The 18,430-nt window shown below is 37.6% G+C and overlaps 3 protein-coding genes across 11 annotated transcripts in view; 1 reads left to right on the forward strand and 2 right to left on the reverse strand.

Annotated features, from left to right (window-relative positions):
* Nucleotides 1-5,965: 5,965 nt before the first annotated feature.
* LOC100882218 (oxaloacetate tautomerase FAHD2A, mitochondrial) lies at nt 5,966-11,310 on the reverse strand. 2 transcript variants are annotated; one of them, XM_003701341.3, is made up of 7 exons: nt 11,009-11,310; nt 8,815-8,976; nt 8,432-8,470; nt 7,305-7,521; nt 6,702-7,036; nt 6,535-6,622; nt 5,966-6,453 (listed from the first exon to the last, which is right to left on the reverse strand). In XM_003701341.3, exons 1-7 carry the CDS (start codon nt 11,146-11,148, stop codon nt 6,391-6,393), a joined length of 1,044 nt encoding a protein of 347 aa, XP_003701389.1. In that variant the 5' UTR covers nt 11,149-11,310; the 3' UTR covers nt 5,966-6,390. The 2 variants fall into 2 exon arrangements, with proteins under 2 accessions (XP_003701389.1, XP_003701388.1); XM_003701340.3 differs by lacking the exon at nt 8,432-8,470 and having other exon boundaries at nt 11,009-11,305.
* Nucleotides 11,311-11,463: 153 nt separating this feature from the next.
* mRpL35 (mitochondrial ribosomal protein L35) lies at nt 11,464-12,704 on the reverse strand. The gene is made up of 4 exons (XM_003701368.3): nt 12,570-12,704; nt 12,072-12,225; nt 11,840-11,980; nt 11,464-11,777 (listed from the first exon to the last, which is right to left on the reverse strand). The coding sequence occupies exons 1-4, from the start codon at nt 12,598-12,600 to the stop codon at nt 11,546-11,548; spliced, it is 558 nt and encodes a 185-aa protein (XP_003701416.1). The 5' UTR covers nt 12,601-12,704; the 3' UTR covers nt 11,464-11,545.
* Mitofilin (inner membrane mitochondrial protein mitofilin) overlaps nt 12,617-18,430 on the forward strand; it is a 39,494-nt gene continuing 33,680 nt past the window's right edge. For 4 of the 8 annotated variants that reach the window (XM_076539276.1, XM_076539277.1, XM_076539274.1 and 1 more), the window contains exons 1-9: nt 12,617-12,742; nt 13,108-13,193; nt 13,600-13,668; nt 13,827-14,039; nt 14,111-14,196; nt 14,350-14,457; nt 14,551-14,761; nt 14,838-15,249; nt 15,339-15,473. In XM_076539276.1, the coding sequence (XP_076395391.1) occupies nt 12,689-12,742; nt 13,108-13,193; nt 13,600-13,668; nt 13,827-14,039; nt 14,111-14,196; nt 14,350-14,457; nt 14,551-14,761; nt 14,838-15,249; nt 15,339-15,473 (1,374 nt within the window). In that variant the 5' untranslated portion in view covers nt 12,617-12,688. The remainder of the gene's footprint in view (nt 12,743-13,107; nt 13,194-13,599; nt 13,669-13,826; nt 14,040-14,110; nt 14,197-14,349; nt 14,458-14,550; nt 14,762-14,837; nt 15,250-15,338; nt 15,474-18,430) is intronic. The other 4 variants (XM_076539275.1, XM_076539280.1, XM_076539278.1 and 1 more) reach the window with 3 other exon arrangements.

The raw sequence follows: 18,430 nt of genomic DNA on the forward strand, positions 1-18,430 counted from the left end.
AAATCCTCAGCTCCCCAAACACATCAACACACCCCATAACACAACAAGAAAGCACAAAAACCTCACCCCTACATTACAAAATAACTCTCCAAATTTTTAAGAATTGCACCACACAATCCACACCAAAATTACACGGAAATAATTCAAATCTGACACGCGATTATCGCTCGTTTGTATTAGAAACTCTCAGCTCGTATATCTTAGTTAAGTACAATTTACTCGAAGGCTACAATCAGACTGTGATTCCGTGACTTTCAGAAATCTACGAAATAATCGAGAAGATATCTGGCACGGTTAAAGGCGAGGCAGCCAAACAGCATTACGAAAACCTTAAACGGTTCGTTTCTTTCTTTCCTTCTTCGGTTTTTTACTCGTTTTTGCAGCCAATCTAGTATCCTCTCGTGTTCGTTCAATATGACTCGTGAGAAGAATAAAACGACGGATTAATTTGCTCCCGGGTCTACTTTATCTCGTGCTTAAATGCAAATCGCTGGCAATTCGTCTTGCTCATTCGACTGCCGCGAGCGGTTCGACTAAAACGTTTCGCGAATTAAGACGTTCGATCGGCTCGATCTTGCTTGCAACGTTCCGATCAAGTGATCCTCTCAAAATTGCGACGGGGGTTTGCAATTTTGCTTGGTGGACGTTTGACAATTTTGGGATTTTGGGATTTGGGGGTGTGGGAATTTAGGGGTGTGGGAATTTGGGGATGTAGGAATTCAGGGGTGTAGGAATTTGGGGGTTTGGGAATAGGGGAAGTTGGAAATTGGGGGATTTGGTAATTTGGGAAATTAGAAATTTGGTAGCGTAGGAATTTGGGGGTGTAGGAATTTGGTAGCGTAGGAATTTGGGGGTGTAGGAATTCGGTGGTGCTGGAATTTGGAGGTTTGGGAATAGGGGAAGTTGGAAATTGGGGGATTTGGTAATTTGGGAAATTAGAAATTTGGTAGCGTAGGAATTTGGGGGTGTAGGAATTCGGTGGTGCTAGAATTTGGGGACTTGAGAATTGGGGAAGTTGGAAATTGGGAAATTTGGAAATTGGGGGATGTGGTAATTTGGGAAATTAGAAATTTGGTAGCGTAGGAATTTGGGGGTGTAGGAATTTGGTGGCGTAGGAATTTGGGGGTGTAGGAATTCGGTGGTGCTGGAATTTGGGGACTTGGGAATTGGGGAAGTTGGAAATTGGGAAATTTGGAAATTGGGGAAGTTGGAAATTGGGGGATTTGGTAATTTGGGAAATTAGAAATTTGATAGCGTAGGAATTTGGGGGTGTAGGAATTTGGTAGCGTAGGAATTTGGGGGTGTAGGAATTCGGTGGCACTGGAATTTGGGGGCTTGGGAATTGGGGAAGTTGGAAATTGGGGGATTTGGTAATCTGGGAAATTAGAAATTTGGTAGCGTAGGAATTTGGGGGTGTAGGAATTCGGTAGTCCTGGAATTTGAGGACTTGAAAATTGGGGAAGTTGAAAATTGCGAAATTTAGAAATGGGGGGATTTGGTAATTTGACAATTTAAAAATTTGATAGCGTAGGAATTTGGGGGTGTAAAAATTCATGGATGCTGCAATTTGGTAAAATGAACATGATTCCATATTTAAAAGTTTCAAATTTTGGTGACATCTAAGGAACATTGAAAAAATGAATAAAGTTAACTCAAGAACATCAACATCTCAAAAATTTGTAAAAACCTATGATGTTCTAACACTCATAATATAAGAAAAAAAGGGGCGCTCATTGGGGATTTTTACGAAGGACCTATAGAGAAGTCAAAACAGTGCTACTAGAGTAGCATCCAGAGGTCAACAATGATGCGAGGGATTTTTGGCGTGCTGCAAAGGAATTCGTCGTGTCACACGATGACAATCGTTTTACGACGCATTCCGACCCACGGACGATACGACCAAGTTATTAATACACGAAACGTGATGTGGGTCTTTCTCGAGAAGAAGAGCAGGTGAAAAAAATCCATCGTTCTAATTTATGATCTTCATATTCCTACGGGGAAGCTGAACGGATGTGGCCATGAACTTAAACGGTTTGCTCGATAACTTTATTATCTCAGTTTCTCTTTCTTTGATTACGTGTTAGTAAGAAATTTAAGGACAGTTAAAGATATTACTGCATGAAGTGTTAACATACTCTTCTTTAATAAAAGATTGTTAATAAATCTTGTACTTTTGAACAGTTGCCTGAAGTATTCATTTTTGTAATATTACACTTTGATATTTCTCAGTACTTTCATATTTTTTATTATTAATAAATCTTGTACTTTTGAACAGTTGCCTGAAGTATTCATTTTTGTATTATTACACTTTGATATTTCTCAGTACTTTCATATTTTTTATTATTAATGAATCTTGTGCTTTTGAACAGTTACCTGAACTATTTATTTATTTTAGCATTGTGCTCTGATATTTTTCATTACTGCCATATTTTTTAATATTAATAAATCTCATACTTTTGAACAGTCACCTGAACTATTTATTTATTTTAGCATTGTGCTCTGATATTTTTCATTACTGCCATATTTTTTAATATTAATAAATCTCATACTTTTGAACAGTTACCTGAACTATTTATTTATTTTAGCATTGCACTCTGATATTTTTCAATGCTTCCATATTTTTTACCCTGGCAGTTCAACTTTGCTCCAAGAAGAATAAATAAACCATACAAATAAATAGTCTTCAGCTCAGAAATGTTTACATCAATACACATACAAGAACGTACACATATGTTTCAAATGATACATTCGTAATTATATGTCCATTTCAAAGTGTACAAATCTGAAAAGTAAAATATGGGTTCAGTACAAATGTACCTCCTCCTACCATCTAAACAGTAGATTAAATCGATCGAGCAATTATCGAGTGTGGTCCATTACCGCAAATAAGGTATAAAAAGGCGACTAGTGAAAAGGGAGGGTTCTAGGAAATTATCCCGCAAGGGCAGTTTCCGATGTCGCGCCGTTGGAACGACGGTGGAGTCGTGGCGAGATAAAGCCAGAATTATGATGGTCTCCGTTTAAGACAATTAAGGTAGAACCGGTTAACAACACGTGTTACAACCAAAGCCCCCTTCCCCGTATCTCTACTTCGGATTCATAACCTGGCGTCATGTCTTCTAACTAGGCTCGCTTAAGCTACCCTCCTGCGTGGCAAAAATATTGTCCACGATTACCTATGACTATGTATGTTCATCTTGGACAACTTCATTTCCGTCACTTCGATGTTACGTTGATAAAGTTTGGTCGCGGGAGAAAGAATACTGTGACTGTTGCTTAGATGGTCAATTGTTGTGCGTTTACGAGCCACGCCAGATGGAGAGATAGCTACTATGCCAGTTCGACGATGTCATTTGTTACCTGGTATATCTGATCTATCGCGCATGCGCGTTGCGTACGCGCAGTAAGCCCAAAAATTGCCAGCGGACGCTTCCGAAACTTCTTTTAATTGATTGGGCTAATTGGAAAATGCATCGATCACCGATCTTCCATAGAAGATTTTGCAAAACTTTAACATCCCTGCATTTCTAGATTTTCAGTTGACCCAATTATTACGTTCCTACATTAATAAACTCCTACATTGAGGCCACAAAATGTATCTCTAAATAACTAAACCTTCAAATTTAAAAATTTAGAAATTTCTGAATAAGAGGAATTTAAAAACCTAATATTTTCGAAAGATATAGCTCTCGAGAATTGTATATCTATTAACCTGTTGTCGAGGCGAATTTAAAAGACCAACAGTAGTTCCCGAAAGATAAGGATCAACTTAAAAAACGACTTTTAAAGTCAGAGTCTCCGCAGGAACGAGATTCGAAACGAATGAGCTCGATAAGTGGTACGCAGAGATTTTGAGCACATTTTCGGCTCCTTTGGTAAGGTTTCTGATCCAGTAGACAAGGTGGAAAGTAAACTGGATTACGATGACCGCGTCTGCTTTTACGGGGAGGGCCAGTTTTACCGAGAAGAGAGTCAAAGGCCATGTTTAGATGAAAAACTGGTTTACAATTTTGATCACGTGCCTGACACGAAAAAAAGAAACTTATTACGGGCTAGAAAAGAACCAACCTCCTCTATCGTATATATATCTCGAAACGATAGATGTGGTACGTAGATATGGAGGAAATAAATTCTATTTTATAGTTCCAAAAAAAAGAAGGAAATTCATGAATCTACCTTTGTAAATATAATTCATTCATGGCACAGAGTAACGCAATCGTTTTAAATGAATTTTATAGACGTTTCGTCTTAAACCGGCAACGATTTCATCGTGTTTATGTGGCACCGCCTTTTTCGACTTCTAAAACTCTTCATTTGGTCGTGTAACGTGGTCTGATTTCTAGGAAATCGTACTTTTGGGGACTGTGAAAGCACGTTTGGTGGGATTTTTGAAAACGTGTCGTACGTGGTCGAAGAAATTCTCTTTGCCAAAATCAGCAGAGCAGTCGATTTGCAGATTTAAATATTCGTGAATTTGCGAATTTGTGAATTTAAATTTGTGGATGCGGGGACTTTGGAAAATTGGGGATGCGAGAATTTTAGGGGTGCTAGAAATTCGAAAACTTAGAAAGGGTGGTTGGAAGTTTGGAAGCCTAGAAATTTGAAAGTTCAGGAATTCGAGGCTTAGAAATTCGATACTTTAGAGATTTGGACATTTGGACATTTGGAAGTTTGAGAACTCGGGGGTTGGAAATTTGGTATTTTAGAGATTTGGATATTTCGACACTTGGAAGTTTGAGAACTCGAGAGTTGCAAATTTGGTATTTTAGAGATTTGGATATTTCGACACTTGGAAATTGAAAAACTCGCAATCAGGAATTTTAAATTGTGGAGATTTGAATATTCATACATTTGAAAATTAGCGAATTCGCTCCTCAAAAATTTCCACCTCTAAAATTTCAAATTTGCCAACTAAAAAATTTAAAAATTCTGTACTGCCGTGATCTGCAAACGCGTGAAATAAAACTCGAGTTTCCAAGATTGGCAGAATGTATTCTCAAAGGAAGAGGAAGGCTCATCGACTTCACGGAGCGGACAGTTTAGGTTTCGGTTCAACGTGCGACAGTGTCAGGACGTTAACCGTGAAGTATCCATCACTGCCGTACCGAGAAAACCAACGACGCTGTTCAGACTTCGGTGGATCGGGTCAGATAAATGTAATAGTCCATAGTTCAGCTTGCTAACAAGGCTAGCTCGTCAGATCCAAGATAAAACCGTGGTTCGGCTGACTCTGCCCGTTTATAATGAGGCTTAGTAGGGCCTGATCACCGATTAGGAAATTCTTCGGCGATACTTCATCAATCACCGAAATCGCCGCTGATTTCCGTCACCGCGAAATTCGAGAACGCGAAAGCGTTTTATTTTTGAACCGACGCGTTTAGAACATTTTAACCTTCGTATTCAAATATTTTTTTTATATTATCTTTTTTTCTTTCAACTTTTGTATTATTCTAATTGCAATACTTGAGTACTTAATTTTCCAAAAGTGTTATAGCACTCTTGCTTTCCATAAGGGGTAATAAATTTTTTCCAAGTAAATCCCTATTTTTAAGGTTGTAAAAAATTCCAAAGCTAATTAGTATTGCTTTCCAGTGGTTTTTAATGCAAAATTGCAGTTAATTAATTAAAAAAAAGGGATTTTTCAAAAATCGTACATGTGGCGCCATCTCTCCGGCGAACAGGGTGAACTACACGCATCTGAGACACCTCATTGGTTAGTTCTCCTTTTCGCCACCAGACGGCGCTGCAACCGCGACCGTGGCGCCAACTAGTGGCAGAAAATGGTACTAACGAAGGACGTGTTTCAAAAGCTTGTAGTTCACCCCGTTCGCCGGAGAGATGGCGCCACTAGTTCAATTTCCATAAAAAGGTTAATTTTATTGATTAATATGATATTTATTATAAAAACACTTATTACATGCTAATAAAAACAATGAAAGTGTAAGGAAAATTAATAAATCGGTTCGTCGAAAAATATTTTAATAGAAGTTCATAGAGGCTGGTAAAAAAACAATCGATAAAAAAACACGCAGACAGGGGAAATTGTTATTTTAGAAACAGTCTTGTTTTAATTGTACAAGTACGTAAAATCCATGAGATGCATGTAAAAGGTGTAGCACTTCTGTGATGCATAAACGTGTGATGCAGGTTTCAGTTTCTTCGATAGCGTTCGATACCCTGCGACGCGAGACGTATCGTTCCAATATTTGTACAGTCACTGACGCGTTTATCGACACGTATTTTTTTTCTGCTTCCGTTTCCTTCACGTTTATCGTGCATTGAACATGTTCAGAACGGATCGGAGATTTAGCCGTAACCATTCTGACGACGGTTCCTACTTCTGTAACGTTCCCGTACGTTTTCTATGGGCACCATCCATTCATCAGATCAGAGAACTTTGTTTCTCATACGACCTAAACCTTCTATCTCTGTTTCCAATACGTCACCGCGCTGAAACAACAAATGTGACCCCCTCTCGTTATATTGCCCTAGATCTGTTATATATAAAGGCTTATATCTACTGAATAATACCTGTAAAAATTCAGGAGGCTTGCGGGTAAATCCAACGCCTGCCGGTGTACCTGTTAGAATCACGTCTCCCGGCAACAGGGTCATAAATCTGCAAATCGCGATTTCACATAATCAGACCAACAGTTTACATCTTTACGACTTCGTAAAGGTACTTAACGTCCACGTACTGTGAGATGTAGGCCACGATTTCATGCGGTTTAAAAATCAGTTCCTTAGTGTTTCCATCTTGTTTGATGTTGCCATTTACCCAGGTCTTCACGGCCAGGTTATTAATGTCGGACACGGCTTCTTTGGTGACAACGGCAGGTCCTAATGGACAGAACGTGTCCATCGCCTTACCGATCAGAAACTGACCACCGTTTCTTTTCGACTTTTGCCAATCGCGCGCCGTGATGTCCTGTGCTATTGTGTAACCAAAGATATAAGCCTCTCCTTCGTCCTTGTTCAGGCCTTTGCACTTTTTACCGATTACTACCGCTAACTCGGCCTCCCAGTCGACTTTCTGAATAACACAAATGAAATGAAATTAGTGGTCAGATTGGTCAACGGTCAAGAACGTCTTGGTCGGTAAAACAGATTCGAACACGCTCATTCATCGGTCCAGCGACACGTTCGATTTCTTTCTTTTCTTAGATTACATACATTTCTATAATTAGTTCAAAAGTGCGTTAACGTTACATAATCAAGGAGACTAGAAATAAACGGTCACGGCTACGAAGAGCGGCTGCGCTTGTACCGACCAATGTACCCTACATCGTTCTTGAACTTACGTCGGAAATCGAGGGAAGCATGATGTTGTCACGCGGGCCAATAATGTTGCTCGGAAATTTACTGAACACTACAGGAGTCTCTGGTGGTGACACACCTTGCTCCTTGCAGTGGCCGATGTAATTTAAACCGATACAGGCTAGCTTATCCATCCGCGTCACTGGCGCCAAAAAGTTGACTTCCGCCTCGGGTATTACGCTTCGTCCTTCAGCCACTATTCTGCAAACGTTTATTCATATTAAAATTATTTCAACACTATACATAAAGCATCTGTGACAGAATTGAGCGATATTTGAACAATTTTCAGCACTTTTTAATCGAATACAAATTTGGGACCGTATCTTCAATTTTGTATTAGATCATTTTTTGTCAGAAGAATAAAAAGATTTGCTAGGTTTAATGTTTAGAAACTTATTCATCGTTTGAATGATATGTGAGATATCATTACCGTTTAGGTCAACTCGATCTTCCAAACAAAGAGATAGTGTACCTTAATGTTTAAATAACATGTCGCTCAACTCTATCTATGTTTTATCAATAAATTCCACTCTTTGATCGTTACGTTTCTACACGTGCGACAGTCACGTGGAAATGATCAAACATTGGTTAGTGAAGGAACAGGTAAAACTATAATCCACATACGACGACACAGTCACACAAATATGTCAATTATATCCGATTGAAAGGCCTCTGTTTGCCAAGAATCGATTGCGTGTTATAAAAGATGATGGACATGTAAGTCGGAACAGTTTGAACTTGGATAAATCGATGGCCTTCGCGGCTCACCATTTTTACAGTGGAATTATCAGTATCGTAATAGCGAATTTTATGGCAAACTATTTCCAAGGACAATCATGTCCTCGTGACGAACGCAATGTCCGTGATCGTGGAATTATGTAACTTCAACGCAAAGCACATTCTCATCGTGTGCACGTAGCTCGCATATTTTCGGGCAAATTAAAATAACAAATGTAAAATACTTCATCGAAAAAAACATCTTGATAATGCTCTAGTAAACAGATACTATTCTAGCGATAAATAATAATCTAGTAAATAGTTTTCTCTTGGAAATTTAACACAGGGGAGTTAATTAGCTCTCAGAACATATTCACACATCTTTGGCACGAACCTCTCTACAAGGGTCTGCAGGTCGACATCATCATCTTCCCTGAGGAAAGAAAACGATGTAAGATGAAGTCGGGAATGATTTAATTTCTTACGTGCCTATCTAAGCGATTAGTCTTATTTATCGTTTATCTATTCTACTGCACTCTACTTATCATGCGTTTGCAATTTTCCCAGTCATCAATCACTCCCTCTCCGAACGTCACACAACAACAATTCTCGCCAATAAGTTGTATCTTTTTATCTATTTCGCAACATTTAATTTTTTCTGCTTTCACCGTCATATTTACAAGATTCGGTCAATAAATGACCATAATGCGATAACTCGTGATAACAGAGGCTTCTGGTATCCGCTCGTAATCCGTGTCCGTGAGATCTGTTCTTTACCTTTTAGCTTTTTTCAGCATATCGTCACCACCCTCGAGGAACTTTTTCAGAGTGTTAGGAATCCGTGAGTCCACCGCGGATACCGCGATCACGTCGCCACCCTGCACCAGCTGTACCCCAAGATGTTGCGGACCGCCATTTTTACCGGTGAATTGTACGAACCTGTAAATAAAAAATAAATTAAGTTAGTTATTCAATAAAATATACTGACATTCTCTAAATAATTATTTCTGCAATATATGAAAATTTTCTGTTTCTGCAATATATGGAGAAAAATTTCAACGTTACATTCAAGTCCCAGCGTTATACGATTTGTATGTCTGAGTCAGGATTAACCCAGTTCGTAAGGTAATGATTCATTGAATTCAACAATTACCTAACAATCGTTCTTTTTTTTATAAGCGATAAGTCGAAATGCCAGCGACTTGACCCCGTTCTCTAAAAATAGAACACTTTTATCGAATATCAATTTTCGTCATTGCAATTACTGATGATTGCGGAGGGGAGTTTTGATTTCTAACGAAAATATATTTTCTATGTTACATATTGTCAGGCAGATATTTTATAATATTAACAGAAATTGTACTAGTATTTGTAATATAATAAATAAATTTACATATTTATTTTATTAACAAACGCCTAATTTCGTTAAACATCTCAAAATAAATTTTGAATTCCCGCGGGTCTGATTAACAACCGATAAATATTTCGAGGTTCATAATCGACTCATTAACGACACGATGATTCGCATATAACGAGCCTCGTTAATTCCACATAAAGACAATGTATGACTGCATTAAGGTGCATACTCTAAAAGTAGCACGTATGCATAAAACATGTGAAAGTTCGAAGACAAAAAACATTGAAATCCTGTCTTTCCTTTAGATTCAATCAGGAAACTATTGCCTCGAGTAAATCGATCTCCGAGAAACTATTAATGGAAAATCTTAAACTTGTAAATTGCTCGTACGATTGCCAACGTTTAATTTTATTTCTCATAAGTACTTGAAGCTTATGTTAGAGAAAGTACTTTTATTATTGTTTTTACGATCATTGATATTGTTGTCTGTACGGCCAGGTTTTCGTGGAAGCAATGATTAATTCACCTTGCCTTCGACAAGAAAAAGAAAATAAATCTCAAGGTTCGAGCCTGCTTGTTCAACAGTGTAGTTTATCCTTTTTCATGAATCGAATTGGAAATGGAAAAGATTGTTGCAAAAGTCGAATAAATCTGCTGTTTATTTGTATACATCGTGAAGTACATTTTATTTGACACTAGTTCATGCACAAAAAACCTAAACAAAGTCCTTTTATATTCTCTCTTGATATTTCGATCGCAGTACACCTGTCTGTCCTAATTTTAATTAGTGCAGTATCGCCTGGCGCTTATCGGCTTCAATCAACAATATTAATTCTACGGCTTACAAGCTTGATAAAGTAAAAAAACAGTAAAGATATGTTGTTAAACGAGGGAACATAAAATGTATTAATTTCTTTATTCATATGTTTATTATATAATAAATAAATTTGACAACGTTTGTTATACGAAAAAACATCTTTACGTTAATTAACGTCCCTTCGAGCGATATGTTAGAAGGCAGCTATGTTCAGCTCGAACAGTTTCGTTAGCGTGTAAATTCAGACCTGTCCAGTGTCGATGATATAACTACGTTTCATCAAATCTCTCGAATTCGATTAATCGTTAATCAATTATAATCTTGTTCATTCAGAGTTACAAATCGATTTATTCAATTTACCGGTGAATGACAATCTAACCGCGAATACTGATTGCCAATCAATATCAATGTGTTCATCGACACATGAAAACGCATCCGCACTTAATTTCGCATATGCAATGTCGATTCGTACTTCAATCGATATAAACTATCAAATACGATTTAATTCCAGCATAAATTCTCGAATATTTGCATCTGCTTAATACGTCTTTCATTTAAATCGGTGCATACCTTATTTGTGTCATTAAAAGGAAAGAACATATACAATCATGTATATTAACACTGTAAGATATGTTTTGATCAAACACGACAAATCCTAAATAAAAAAGAAAGAATTGAACACAAAAGGCCAATCAAATTATTCGCGCGAAATTTGACTATTCCAAAATACATTCAAAAAAGTGACTTGCTAATTGTTCTTGAAGTGTTATTAACTTTGGCTAGAAAGTTCCACTCACCTCATGTCGAGTGCACTGCTCACTGAAAAATTTCTGCCGCGTATACCGGTTGCAAAATGCGTGTGATTCTTTTCTGCACACGAGTTTCTTAGTGCAAAGCAGGTTCTGCTAAGCAGTCGCACTCTACCGCGGTAAGGCATTTTTTCGTCGATAAAACGTCTGTCGTCGAGATAAGGACGTGGATAATGTTATTAACCGCTTCTCAAGTGGGGACAAAGGTGGAGGGTGTTCCCGGCAAATGATCAAAATGCACTGTTCGCTACGAAGGACGAACTACGACTGAACACGTTACGCCACTTTAACGTTGTCGAACGGTAGTGGGGGAAACCACGTGATCTCGATAAAAAATAATTCTGCTTTGAAAACAGTCGGTAACAAAGTTTGGAAACTTTAAATAAAATGTATATGTGATCGCCATGAGTAAAATTTTCGAATTTGAAAACGTGTGCAATAAGTTTTATTTTCAAGGGAAGTATTTAATTTATTGAAGTATTGACAGAAAACTGGTCATACACATATTCTATTCTGACAGTAAGTTCACGGTAGTGGGCGTTTTCTGGTGAAGGGGAATTCCTCGCGTGTATGATAAGGCGTATAGGGATCATCTACATAAAAATGTGGCCTTTTCCAAAATTTCGTTACCATCTTATCTAACATGTAAGATTGAGTTGCATTACAGAATACATGTGAGAGTCTCCTCCTTAATTGTTTGTCACTTTTCCTCCAATTTCCACTGTTACGGCCAGCTATAGTTCTTATCCATATACCCCTGATAGAAGATAAAATATATTATAGAATGTAGTACACATCACTGCCATATTAAATGCTTACCAATTTAATCTGTAGAATCTGTCGGTTACAGTGGATACAGTTTTCCTTTTACCTTTGTTTCTAGAAAACTTTATGACTGTTCTTACCGAAGTTTTAACAGGTGTCAACGTCGGAGGAACAACACATCCTACATGTGTTTGACTACAAATTTTAATTGGATTATAAACGATGTTTTATGCTGGTATAGCATTATATAATACATTGCACAATGTATTTAAAATAGTATGTATACCCAAGTATTGCTTTCTGTTTAATGTCCGCGACATTGTTCCACTTATTTATAGAGGATAAAGCACCGAAGTATCTTTGTTGCGCATTTTCGGCAGCAGGAAGTTGTTTAAAAAGTGTGGGATTTTTCAAACTGGCATTGGTACATGCAGCGATGCCTGTAAACAAAAAATATTAAATACATCGATGTTGAATAAAATACAGATCTAAATAAATGTCTAAATATGTAATGAGATGTAAAACTGATTTATTAAATTCGATCTTTTTTATACAGTTTCGATTAGCGCGCTTTCAGTCACAGTTCCATATCGTTCCTTCTGTCACAGAAAATAGTTCAAATCGTTGCGCGAACATAACCTATAATTTTTTAACTTGTGGCTACTGCCGCGTAACGATTTAGTGAAACAGAACGATTGATAGTTCAAAATGAAGCCAATAAAGTGTTATTCAATTTAACGAAGTCAAACGTTAGTGCAACAACGAAGAAATTTATGATACATACCCCGAATCGCGGTACTAACAATACGCAACATTCTTCTTTTCCCGTAGTTCCGTCGGTAACCAGCTGTTTTGTGCCGTCGTTCCCTTTTTCCTTTGGCTGCCTGACCGGCCACCCGAAAGATGTTCCGAATTGGATTAAAATTTCCGTGCAACGGTCTAACTAGGGTACGTAAAGTAAGTAAAAAACAAACGGTTATATTTGTGAGGACCGAGTGTTTTGTCGCTAAATGAATTTGACGAGAAATAACAAAGAGATTTTTGGACGTAACCGTGTCACTATGTGCCACTAGACGTTGTCGTCGAGACGTCTCTCCCTTAATAATATTTAACGTTTCGTTGCTATTTTATTATTCTGGCGAGATATGAGCCACGACTTATGTGAGAAATTGTGGTTATGTCATAACGACGATGTTTTCGCAAGTTGTCAGTGAATATTCCTGTGAGCAAGACCAAGGTTGCCCGCCTCGTGTGACAAGATGGCTTAAATTTAGGAGCTTACATAATTCCAGACGGTTTCACTGCCACCGTTGTCGTTACAGGTCAAAAAACATGGATCCTCCAGACTCTATTTGACAACTAGGTGTTATGAGACACGTGCACGAGTTAAATGTGAGCCCGAATGGAGGTGAGCGGGCGAATTTTGTTTTGTTTTCAGGATTGTCAAACTTGTCATTATTTAAGTTGTTTCTAAAGAAAAAGAAACTTTTACCCATTACTTTTATTTATACCTGATGATATTTGTTTCAACAAGTAATAATTGTGTTATAATTTCGAGAGTTAAGTTTTGGTCAGGTTATGTTTGTCATAAGTACATTATTTGGTTCAGACTTAAACTTGTTCACATATTTCGCCTTTGTTAACATTGTTTTATTTTAAAATATTGTTATAATCGGTATTTTAAATAGTTTAATAAATTCTATAAAAATAGACTATGATATATGTTCAATTGTGTAATTTTGATTACTATTTTGAGTACTCTATTGATTGATAGGATTTAGAATATCTTATATAAGCCTAACTACATGTTTTAGGTTGTTCAAGGATGTGAAACTTACATCCAGATATTCTGGACATAGATACTCAACTGATTCCACAAAAAGGTATTAAACATTTAAATCCTAGTACAATGTTCTGCCATGTTACATAACAAAATTATATACATGCTGTATCACTATATGTACAAAGATATCTCAACAAGTGAAGCAAATATTTAGAAATATTTATGTTAATCACTTGTTACTAATTTTTGTTCTCAAAGTGAAAAGGGTCAAGGCTCAAAGACACTCTTAGCCTTGACTGCTGTGGCAATAGGTGCATCAGGAATATTGCTGTATGCAAAACACAATCCAGTATTTCGTGCCAATCTTGAAGGATATATACCAGGTGTAGATAAAACGATTCAGATCATCTTTCAGGAGGAATCATCCTATTTTGAGTTTATACAAACATTCTTTGAAACGCTTAAACAAACGTAAGTTCAAACCTATTAAGCCAGCATTTAAATACATAATTGTTACACGAATTGATCACTTTTATTTCTAGAATACTAAGTGCAGTTCTTGGAGATAAAGCAGATAAAGTATCAGGTCAGAAAAAATTAGATTGCACTAAACCTGAAGATTATATACGTGAGCTCCCTTACTAATCTGTAAACATTCCTTACTGTTCATTTTTCCCTTTAGCTAGTAGGAAAAAATAATTTTCATTGTATAAATAGACAATGTAATTAAAACCATGTTTATTTTGCTTACTAACATTTAACAATCACGTGTGTACCGTAGCACCAAAGCCAGCTTTTGTTCCTCTGGTTGACAAGCAGGAACCACCTAATAATGAACCTTATGCCGAAATAAGGTTAAGTAAAGAGAAGGGAGAAGCAATTGAAGTTGGTATGCTTTTTTTTTTGTAGCATAGTCTATAATTTTGTATAATATATTCTTTGTTTAATAACTACATAGCTGAACATATGTGATTTTTTTTAGTGGCTGAGAAACCTTCACCTCCTGTTAAGGATGTACCTGAAGAGTTAATGCCAGCAAATCTGGTGGAACTAGAAACATCGTCCGGTGTAACTGCATCTAAAGCCATAGCAGCTTATCAGAAAGCATCATGCGCTATTCAAGATTATAATCAAGATGTAATTAAGGTTGTAGAAAGTGCTAGTACCACTGCTAATACCGCTCTCTGGAACAGGTACTTGTACATAACGTATATTTTTTGCTATCCGTTTACAATTTCACGTATCTAATAAAACGCTTATTAATTACAGACTGAAGGAAGCAACAGAAAAGAGAGCAGCAGCCGTTAAAGAAGCAGAAGAGCATGCTACCCAAGCTTTAAATTCGCTCAAGAAAATGTACAATTTAATCGACGATCCTAAATTCGACGCGCCGTCACATATGAAAACAGCTGCCAGAAGAAACATCAAAAAGATCCTAGACGACGTTGACGAAGCGAAAAAGAAGTACGAGGCGGAGGTCGAAAGCGGTAACATCACCGAACGTTACTGGAAACAGGTTAAAACAGCTCGTGAAAACCTGAACGAGGAATTACAAATCCTGTTCCCCGAAATCAACATTCATAATAAAAAACTGGCCATTGACGAGAACTCCTTTGATCTGTTCGTCCTACACATGTACAATAAAGTAAACAACCTCCAAAAGGAACTAGAGAAACTACGGGTAAATATTGTTATGCGTTTCCGTATAATGTAAACAAGGCCACGTAATGAGGTGTACGTATTTATATTTGTTTGTTTATTTGATCGTAGACCGTGCACGAGAACAGACTGAGAGCAGCGCTCAGGTCGTCCGGTGATGTGGCGAGTCAGGAACAGTTGGACAAGCTGGTGTGTCTGGAGCTGGAGAAGGAGAAGCTGATCCTTCAAGACGAATTCAACAAAAAGGTAGGAGACTTCGCTATATCCGTCATACGGTCTCTGGTCAGCAATATCGCGGTCGCGCTAATTCGTTTAACACATGCATATGTATGTAAATGAAACAAAGCGAAACCTTGCGAGCAAGGGAAAAAGATTGGAATCACGAGCGTAATCCGTTTCAGAATTGTGTGACGAACTTTTTCGAGAAAGATAAATGTAATATCCTAATAACACTTTTAGAAAGGTTCACCTTCGGAACTCGTAAAGTTCAAATTAATATCAAGGATTAAATCGATATCTTGTCTGATAAAAGCAAACATTGGAGCCGGGGATGGTGTGTGCACAAGTGCAGGTTACACTTTCATGGTACGAATAGAATTTGAAATTGGAAAAGCCTCGTGTACACCGTCACAAAGGCATTATGTGTGTCTACACATGGGGTGTGGCGTATCCCATATGTATGTACGTGTACATACCTATATCCATTTGGCACAACCAAGAGAGAGAGAAAGAGGGAGGAATGTAGAAAAGGTAGGGAGACGATCCTGCCACCCTTCGGGCTTTTTATCTATTTCCATTTGGCTCGTTGCCAATATTTCGCCGGTGCAAGGCAATATTATCTCTTTAGACTAGCCTTGCGGTATATCCGGCGTGTACGCGTCTAGTCACACCGAGAGATATCCTCGCTCAGGAATCACTATGACTTACTGTCGTCATAGTTGTCTGATTCCACTCGTCTTTTGCCCTCAATTCCATTGGAGTCGCGGCCATATCTACAGTCACTCCGAAACAAATTCGGAACTGTCCTGATTTCTGCCCTCTCAAGTATTTTGTCCAAGTCTGGACATTTTCTGATTTACGATACCTTTTTCTTTTCATACCAAATCAAATATACATATATCGAAATTTATTGCAAACGACTTTATGAATCCCGAAAATGAAGAATTTTGGAAATAACAGGTGGAGCACGTTTCGCATTTACATCGACCAATTAAAGACGCGATTGCCACGAAGTAATGGAATAATTTCCAACGTGAGATACGAGAATTTAATTTATCGATAGAAATTACGGGATGAAAATATTTGAGAATGATAATTCGGGGGTGTACGTGTTCGGAATCGCGTTTAATTGTACAATATGTTCCACGTGGATCGATGAAAATTTCATCGAATCGTTGAACTATGCCTGACAAACTCGCGAACGATCCAAGAACTTTCAACCCCATCGTTTTCGAGTTTTATGTCCCGATGATGGCTTTAACGGTGAACCGATGCAAAAGTCGTAAAAAAGCTTGTGAAATCGTAAAACAGGTGCGGTAGTATAGAAATCATCGCTGAATAGCTCGGTGTCACTGCGTATAGCTTTACGAGATTTCGGAATTCCGACTTTTATTTGTCGTAATGTCGCGTTCTGGAAAATCTTTTGAATCAGAAAAATGAGAGGGTTGGTTTTAACGGCGAATTTTTTTCGGAAAATTGCATTCAGTGAAAAGTGGGCGTTAAATCGTTACTTAATTCAAGGATCAGCGAAGATGAGTTGCCTCATTAATATTTAAGAATGTCTCTCCATAAAGTTTATTAATTATCCTATTATAAGAGCATTTTATCTTGCGACGTTTCTTCGCTCCTTTTTGCGGTGAACCTGAATTGGACACTTCCTATTTAAATAACGAATAAGAGAAATTAAATCTGAAGTTCTAATTTAACTTCGAGATTTAGAAACTGACTTCTAGGAAATTGTTGCATTTCGTGACTTCGCAGAATCTCGTAGTGTCACGCAACAAATCACCGTTTGCAAAATGGCATCCCCGTTCACAGGAGTTGCACCTTTGAGAATTTTGATAAGATTCTGGTTGAGGATGAAATTGCCATTGTCCAGTTTCTCTCTCGACGATAAATCACGAGTGCATCCTTGAGAAAGGAGGATTCAGAATTTCGAATCACAGCTCGGAAGAGTGTTTTGCATTCTTTCACGCGACCTGGGTCAAAAACATCCCTCTCTATGAATTAAACATTCGCCAGCTTCGGATTTCGACGTTGTTCTCGTTTTCAAACGGAATCCTTGCATGTTGCATTGACAATAGTCTCTCATTTTTTAAATTTCCGCTGACGCGTGATATATCGCATCATGCATACGTATATCGCGCTTTCGTGTACATTCGCTTATATATACATTCTTTACAAAATGATTCTTCGAACAATCAGTCAATTAAGTTCATCCATTGTTTGGATCCATCAATTTCTATTAATATTCTGATGGAATCTGTTTTTCCTCGAATTTAATTCGACGGCCATTTTGTAAGAGTTTATACAATTATTTTCGTATGCTTTTAAGCTTCAGTTGGACAAAGTGTTTAGGTAAACATTTTCGTAAAGTTTTAAGCTTCGATTCGATACATGACAAATGCCATTTTGAGATACTTTTATGTCATGAAACTGTGTCAGAGTCTATACGTGCCAAAACTGAACTGCAATTTACGAGCAGCGATTTTTTACTAAAAATATCGATGAAACCTTTAGATAGACTTTTTCATAAAGCTTCGATTCGATGTGTGACATTTTGAGATACTTTTATGTCACAAAACTGTCATACGTTTCGAAATCGATTGTTTGTCGTGATTTGCAAGCAGCCATCTTGCACTAAGAATATCGATGAAACGCGGACATTTTCATGAAACTCGAGTAAGTGGCATTTTATGTCACAAAACTAGATTTTTCCAAAAACATACAACCTCGAGAGTGTACTCGAAAGCAAAGTTATTTTAGTTTAAATATAAATTTATTACGAGTCTTAATGAACGCCAAAAAACAGCGCGTCGTAAATCCAAATTAAAATGGAAATTGTGGGAATACGCGGAGCACACGCGTGAAAAATTGCTTTTCTGGAAGGGCAAAAAAATCTTGAACGTCGGTCGGAGGGTTGAAGCCCGTATATCCGGTTCGCAGGACGGAAACGTCGGACCTCGGTGAAAATATTGGCCGAC

The sequence above is a fragment of the Megachile rotundata genome, chromosome 13, assembly GCF_050947335.1.
Source record: "Megachile rotundata isolate GNS110a chromosome 13, iyMegRotu1, whole genome shotgun sequence".
Classification (NCBI taxonomy): domain Eukaryota; kingdom Metazoa; phylum Arthropoda; class Insecta; order Hymenoptera; family Megachilidae; genus Megachile; species Megachile rotundata.

Coding starts and splice junctions, on each gene's coding strand:
- LOC100882218 (XM_003701341.3), bottom strand. CDS start 11,148: ATGCCTTACCGCGGTAGAGTGCGACTGCTTAGCAGAACCTGCTTTGCA. Junction 8,471..8,814: donor ATGCTGAAAAAAGCTAAAAG/GTAAAGAACAGA, acceptor TTCTTTCCTCAG/GGAAGATGATGATGTCGACC. Junction 7,522..8,431: donor CTGCAGACCCTTGTAGAGAG/GTTCGTGCCAAA, acceptor AAACGTTTGCAG/AATAGTGGCTGAAGGACGAA.
- mRpL35 (XM_003701368.3), bottom strand. CDS start 12,600: ATGTTGCGTATTGTTAGTACCGCGATTCGGG. Junction 12,226..12,569: donor TGTTAGTACCGCGATTCGGG/GTATGTATCATA, acceptor TTTTGTTTACAG/GCATCGCTGCATGTACCAAT. Junction 11,778..11,839: donor AGATTCTACAGATTAAATTG/GTAAGCATTTAA, acceptor ATCTTCTATCAG/GGGTATATGGATAAGAACTA.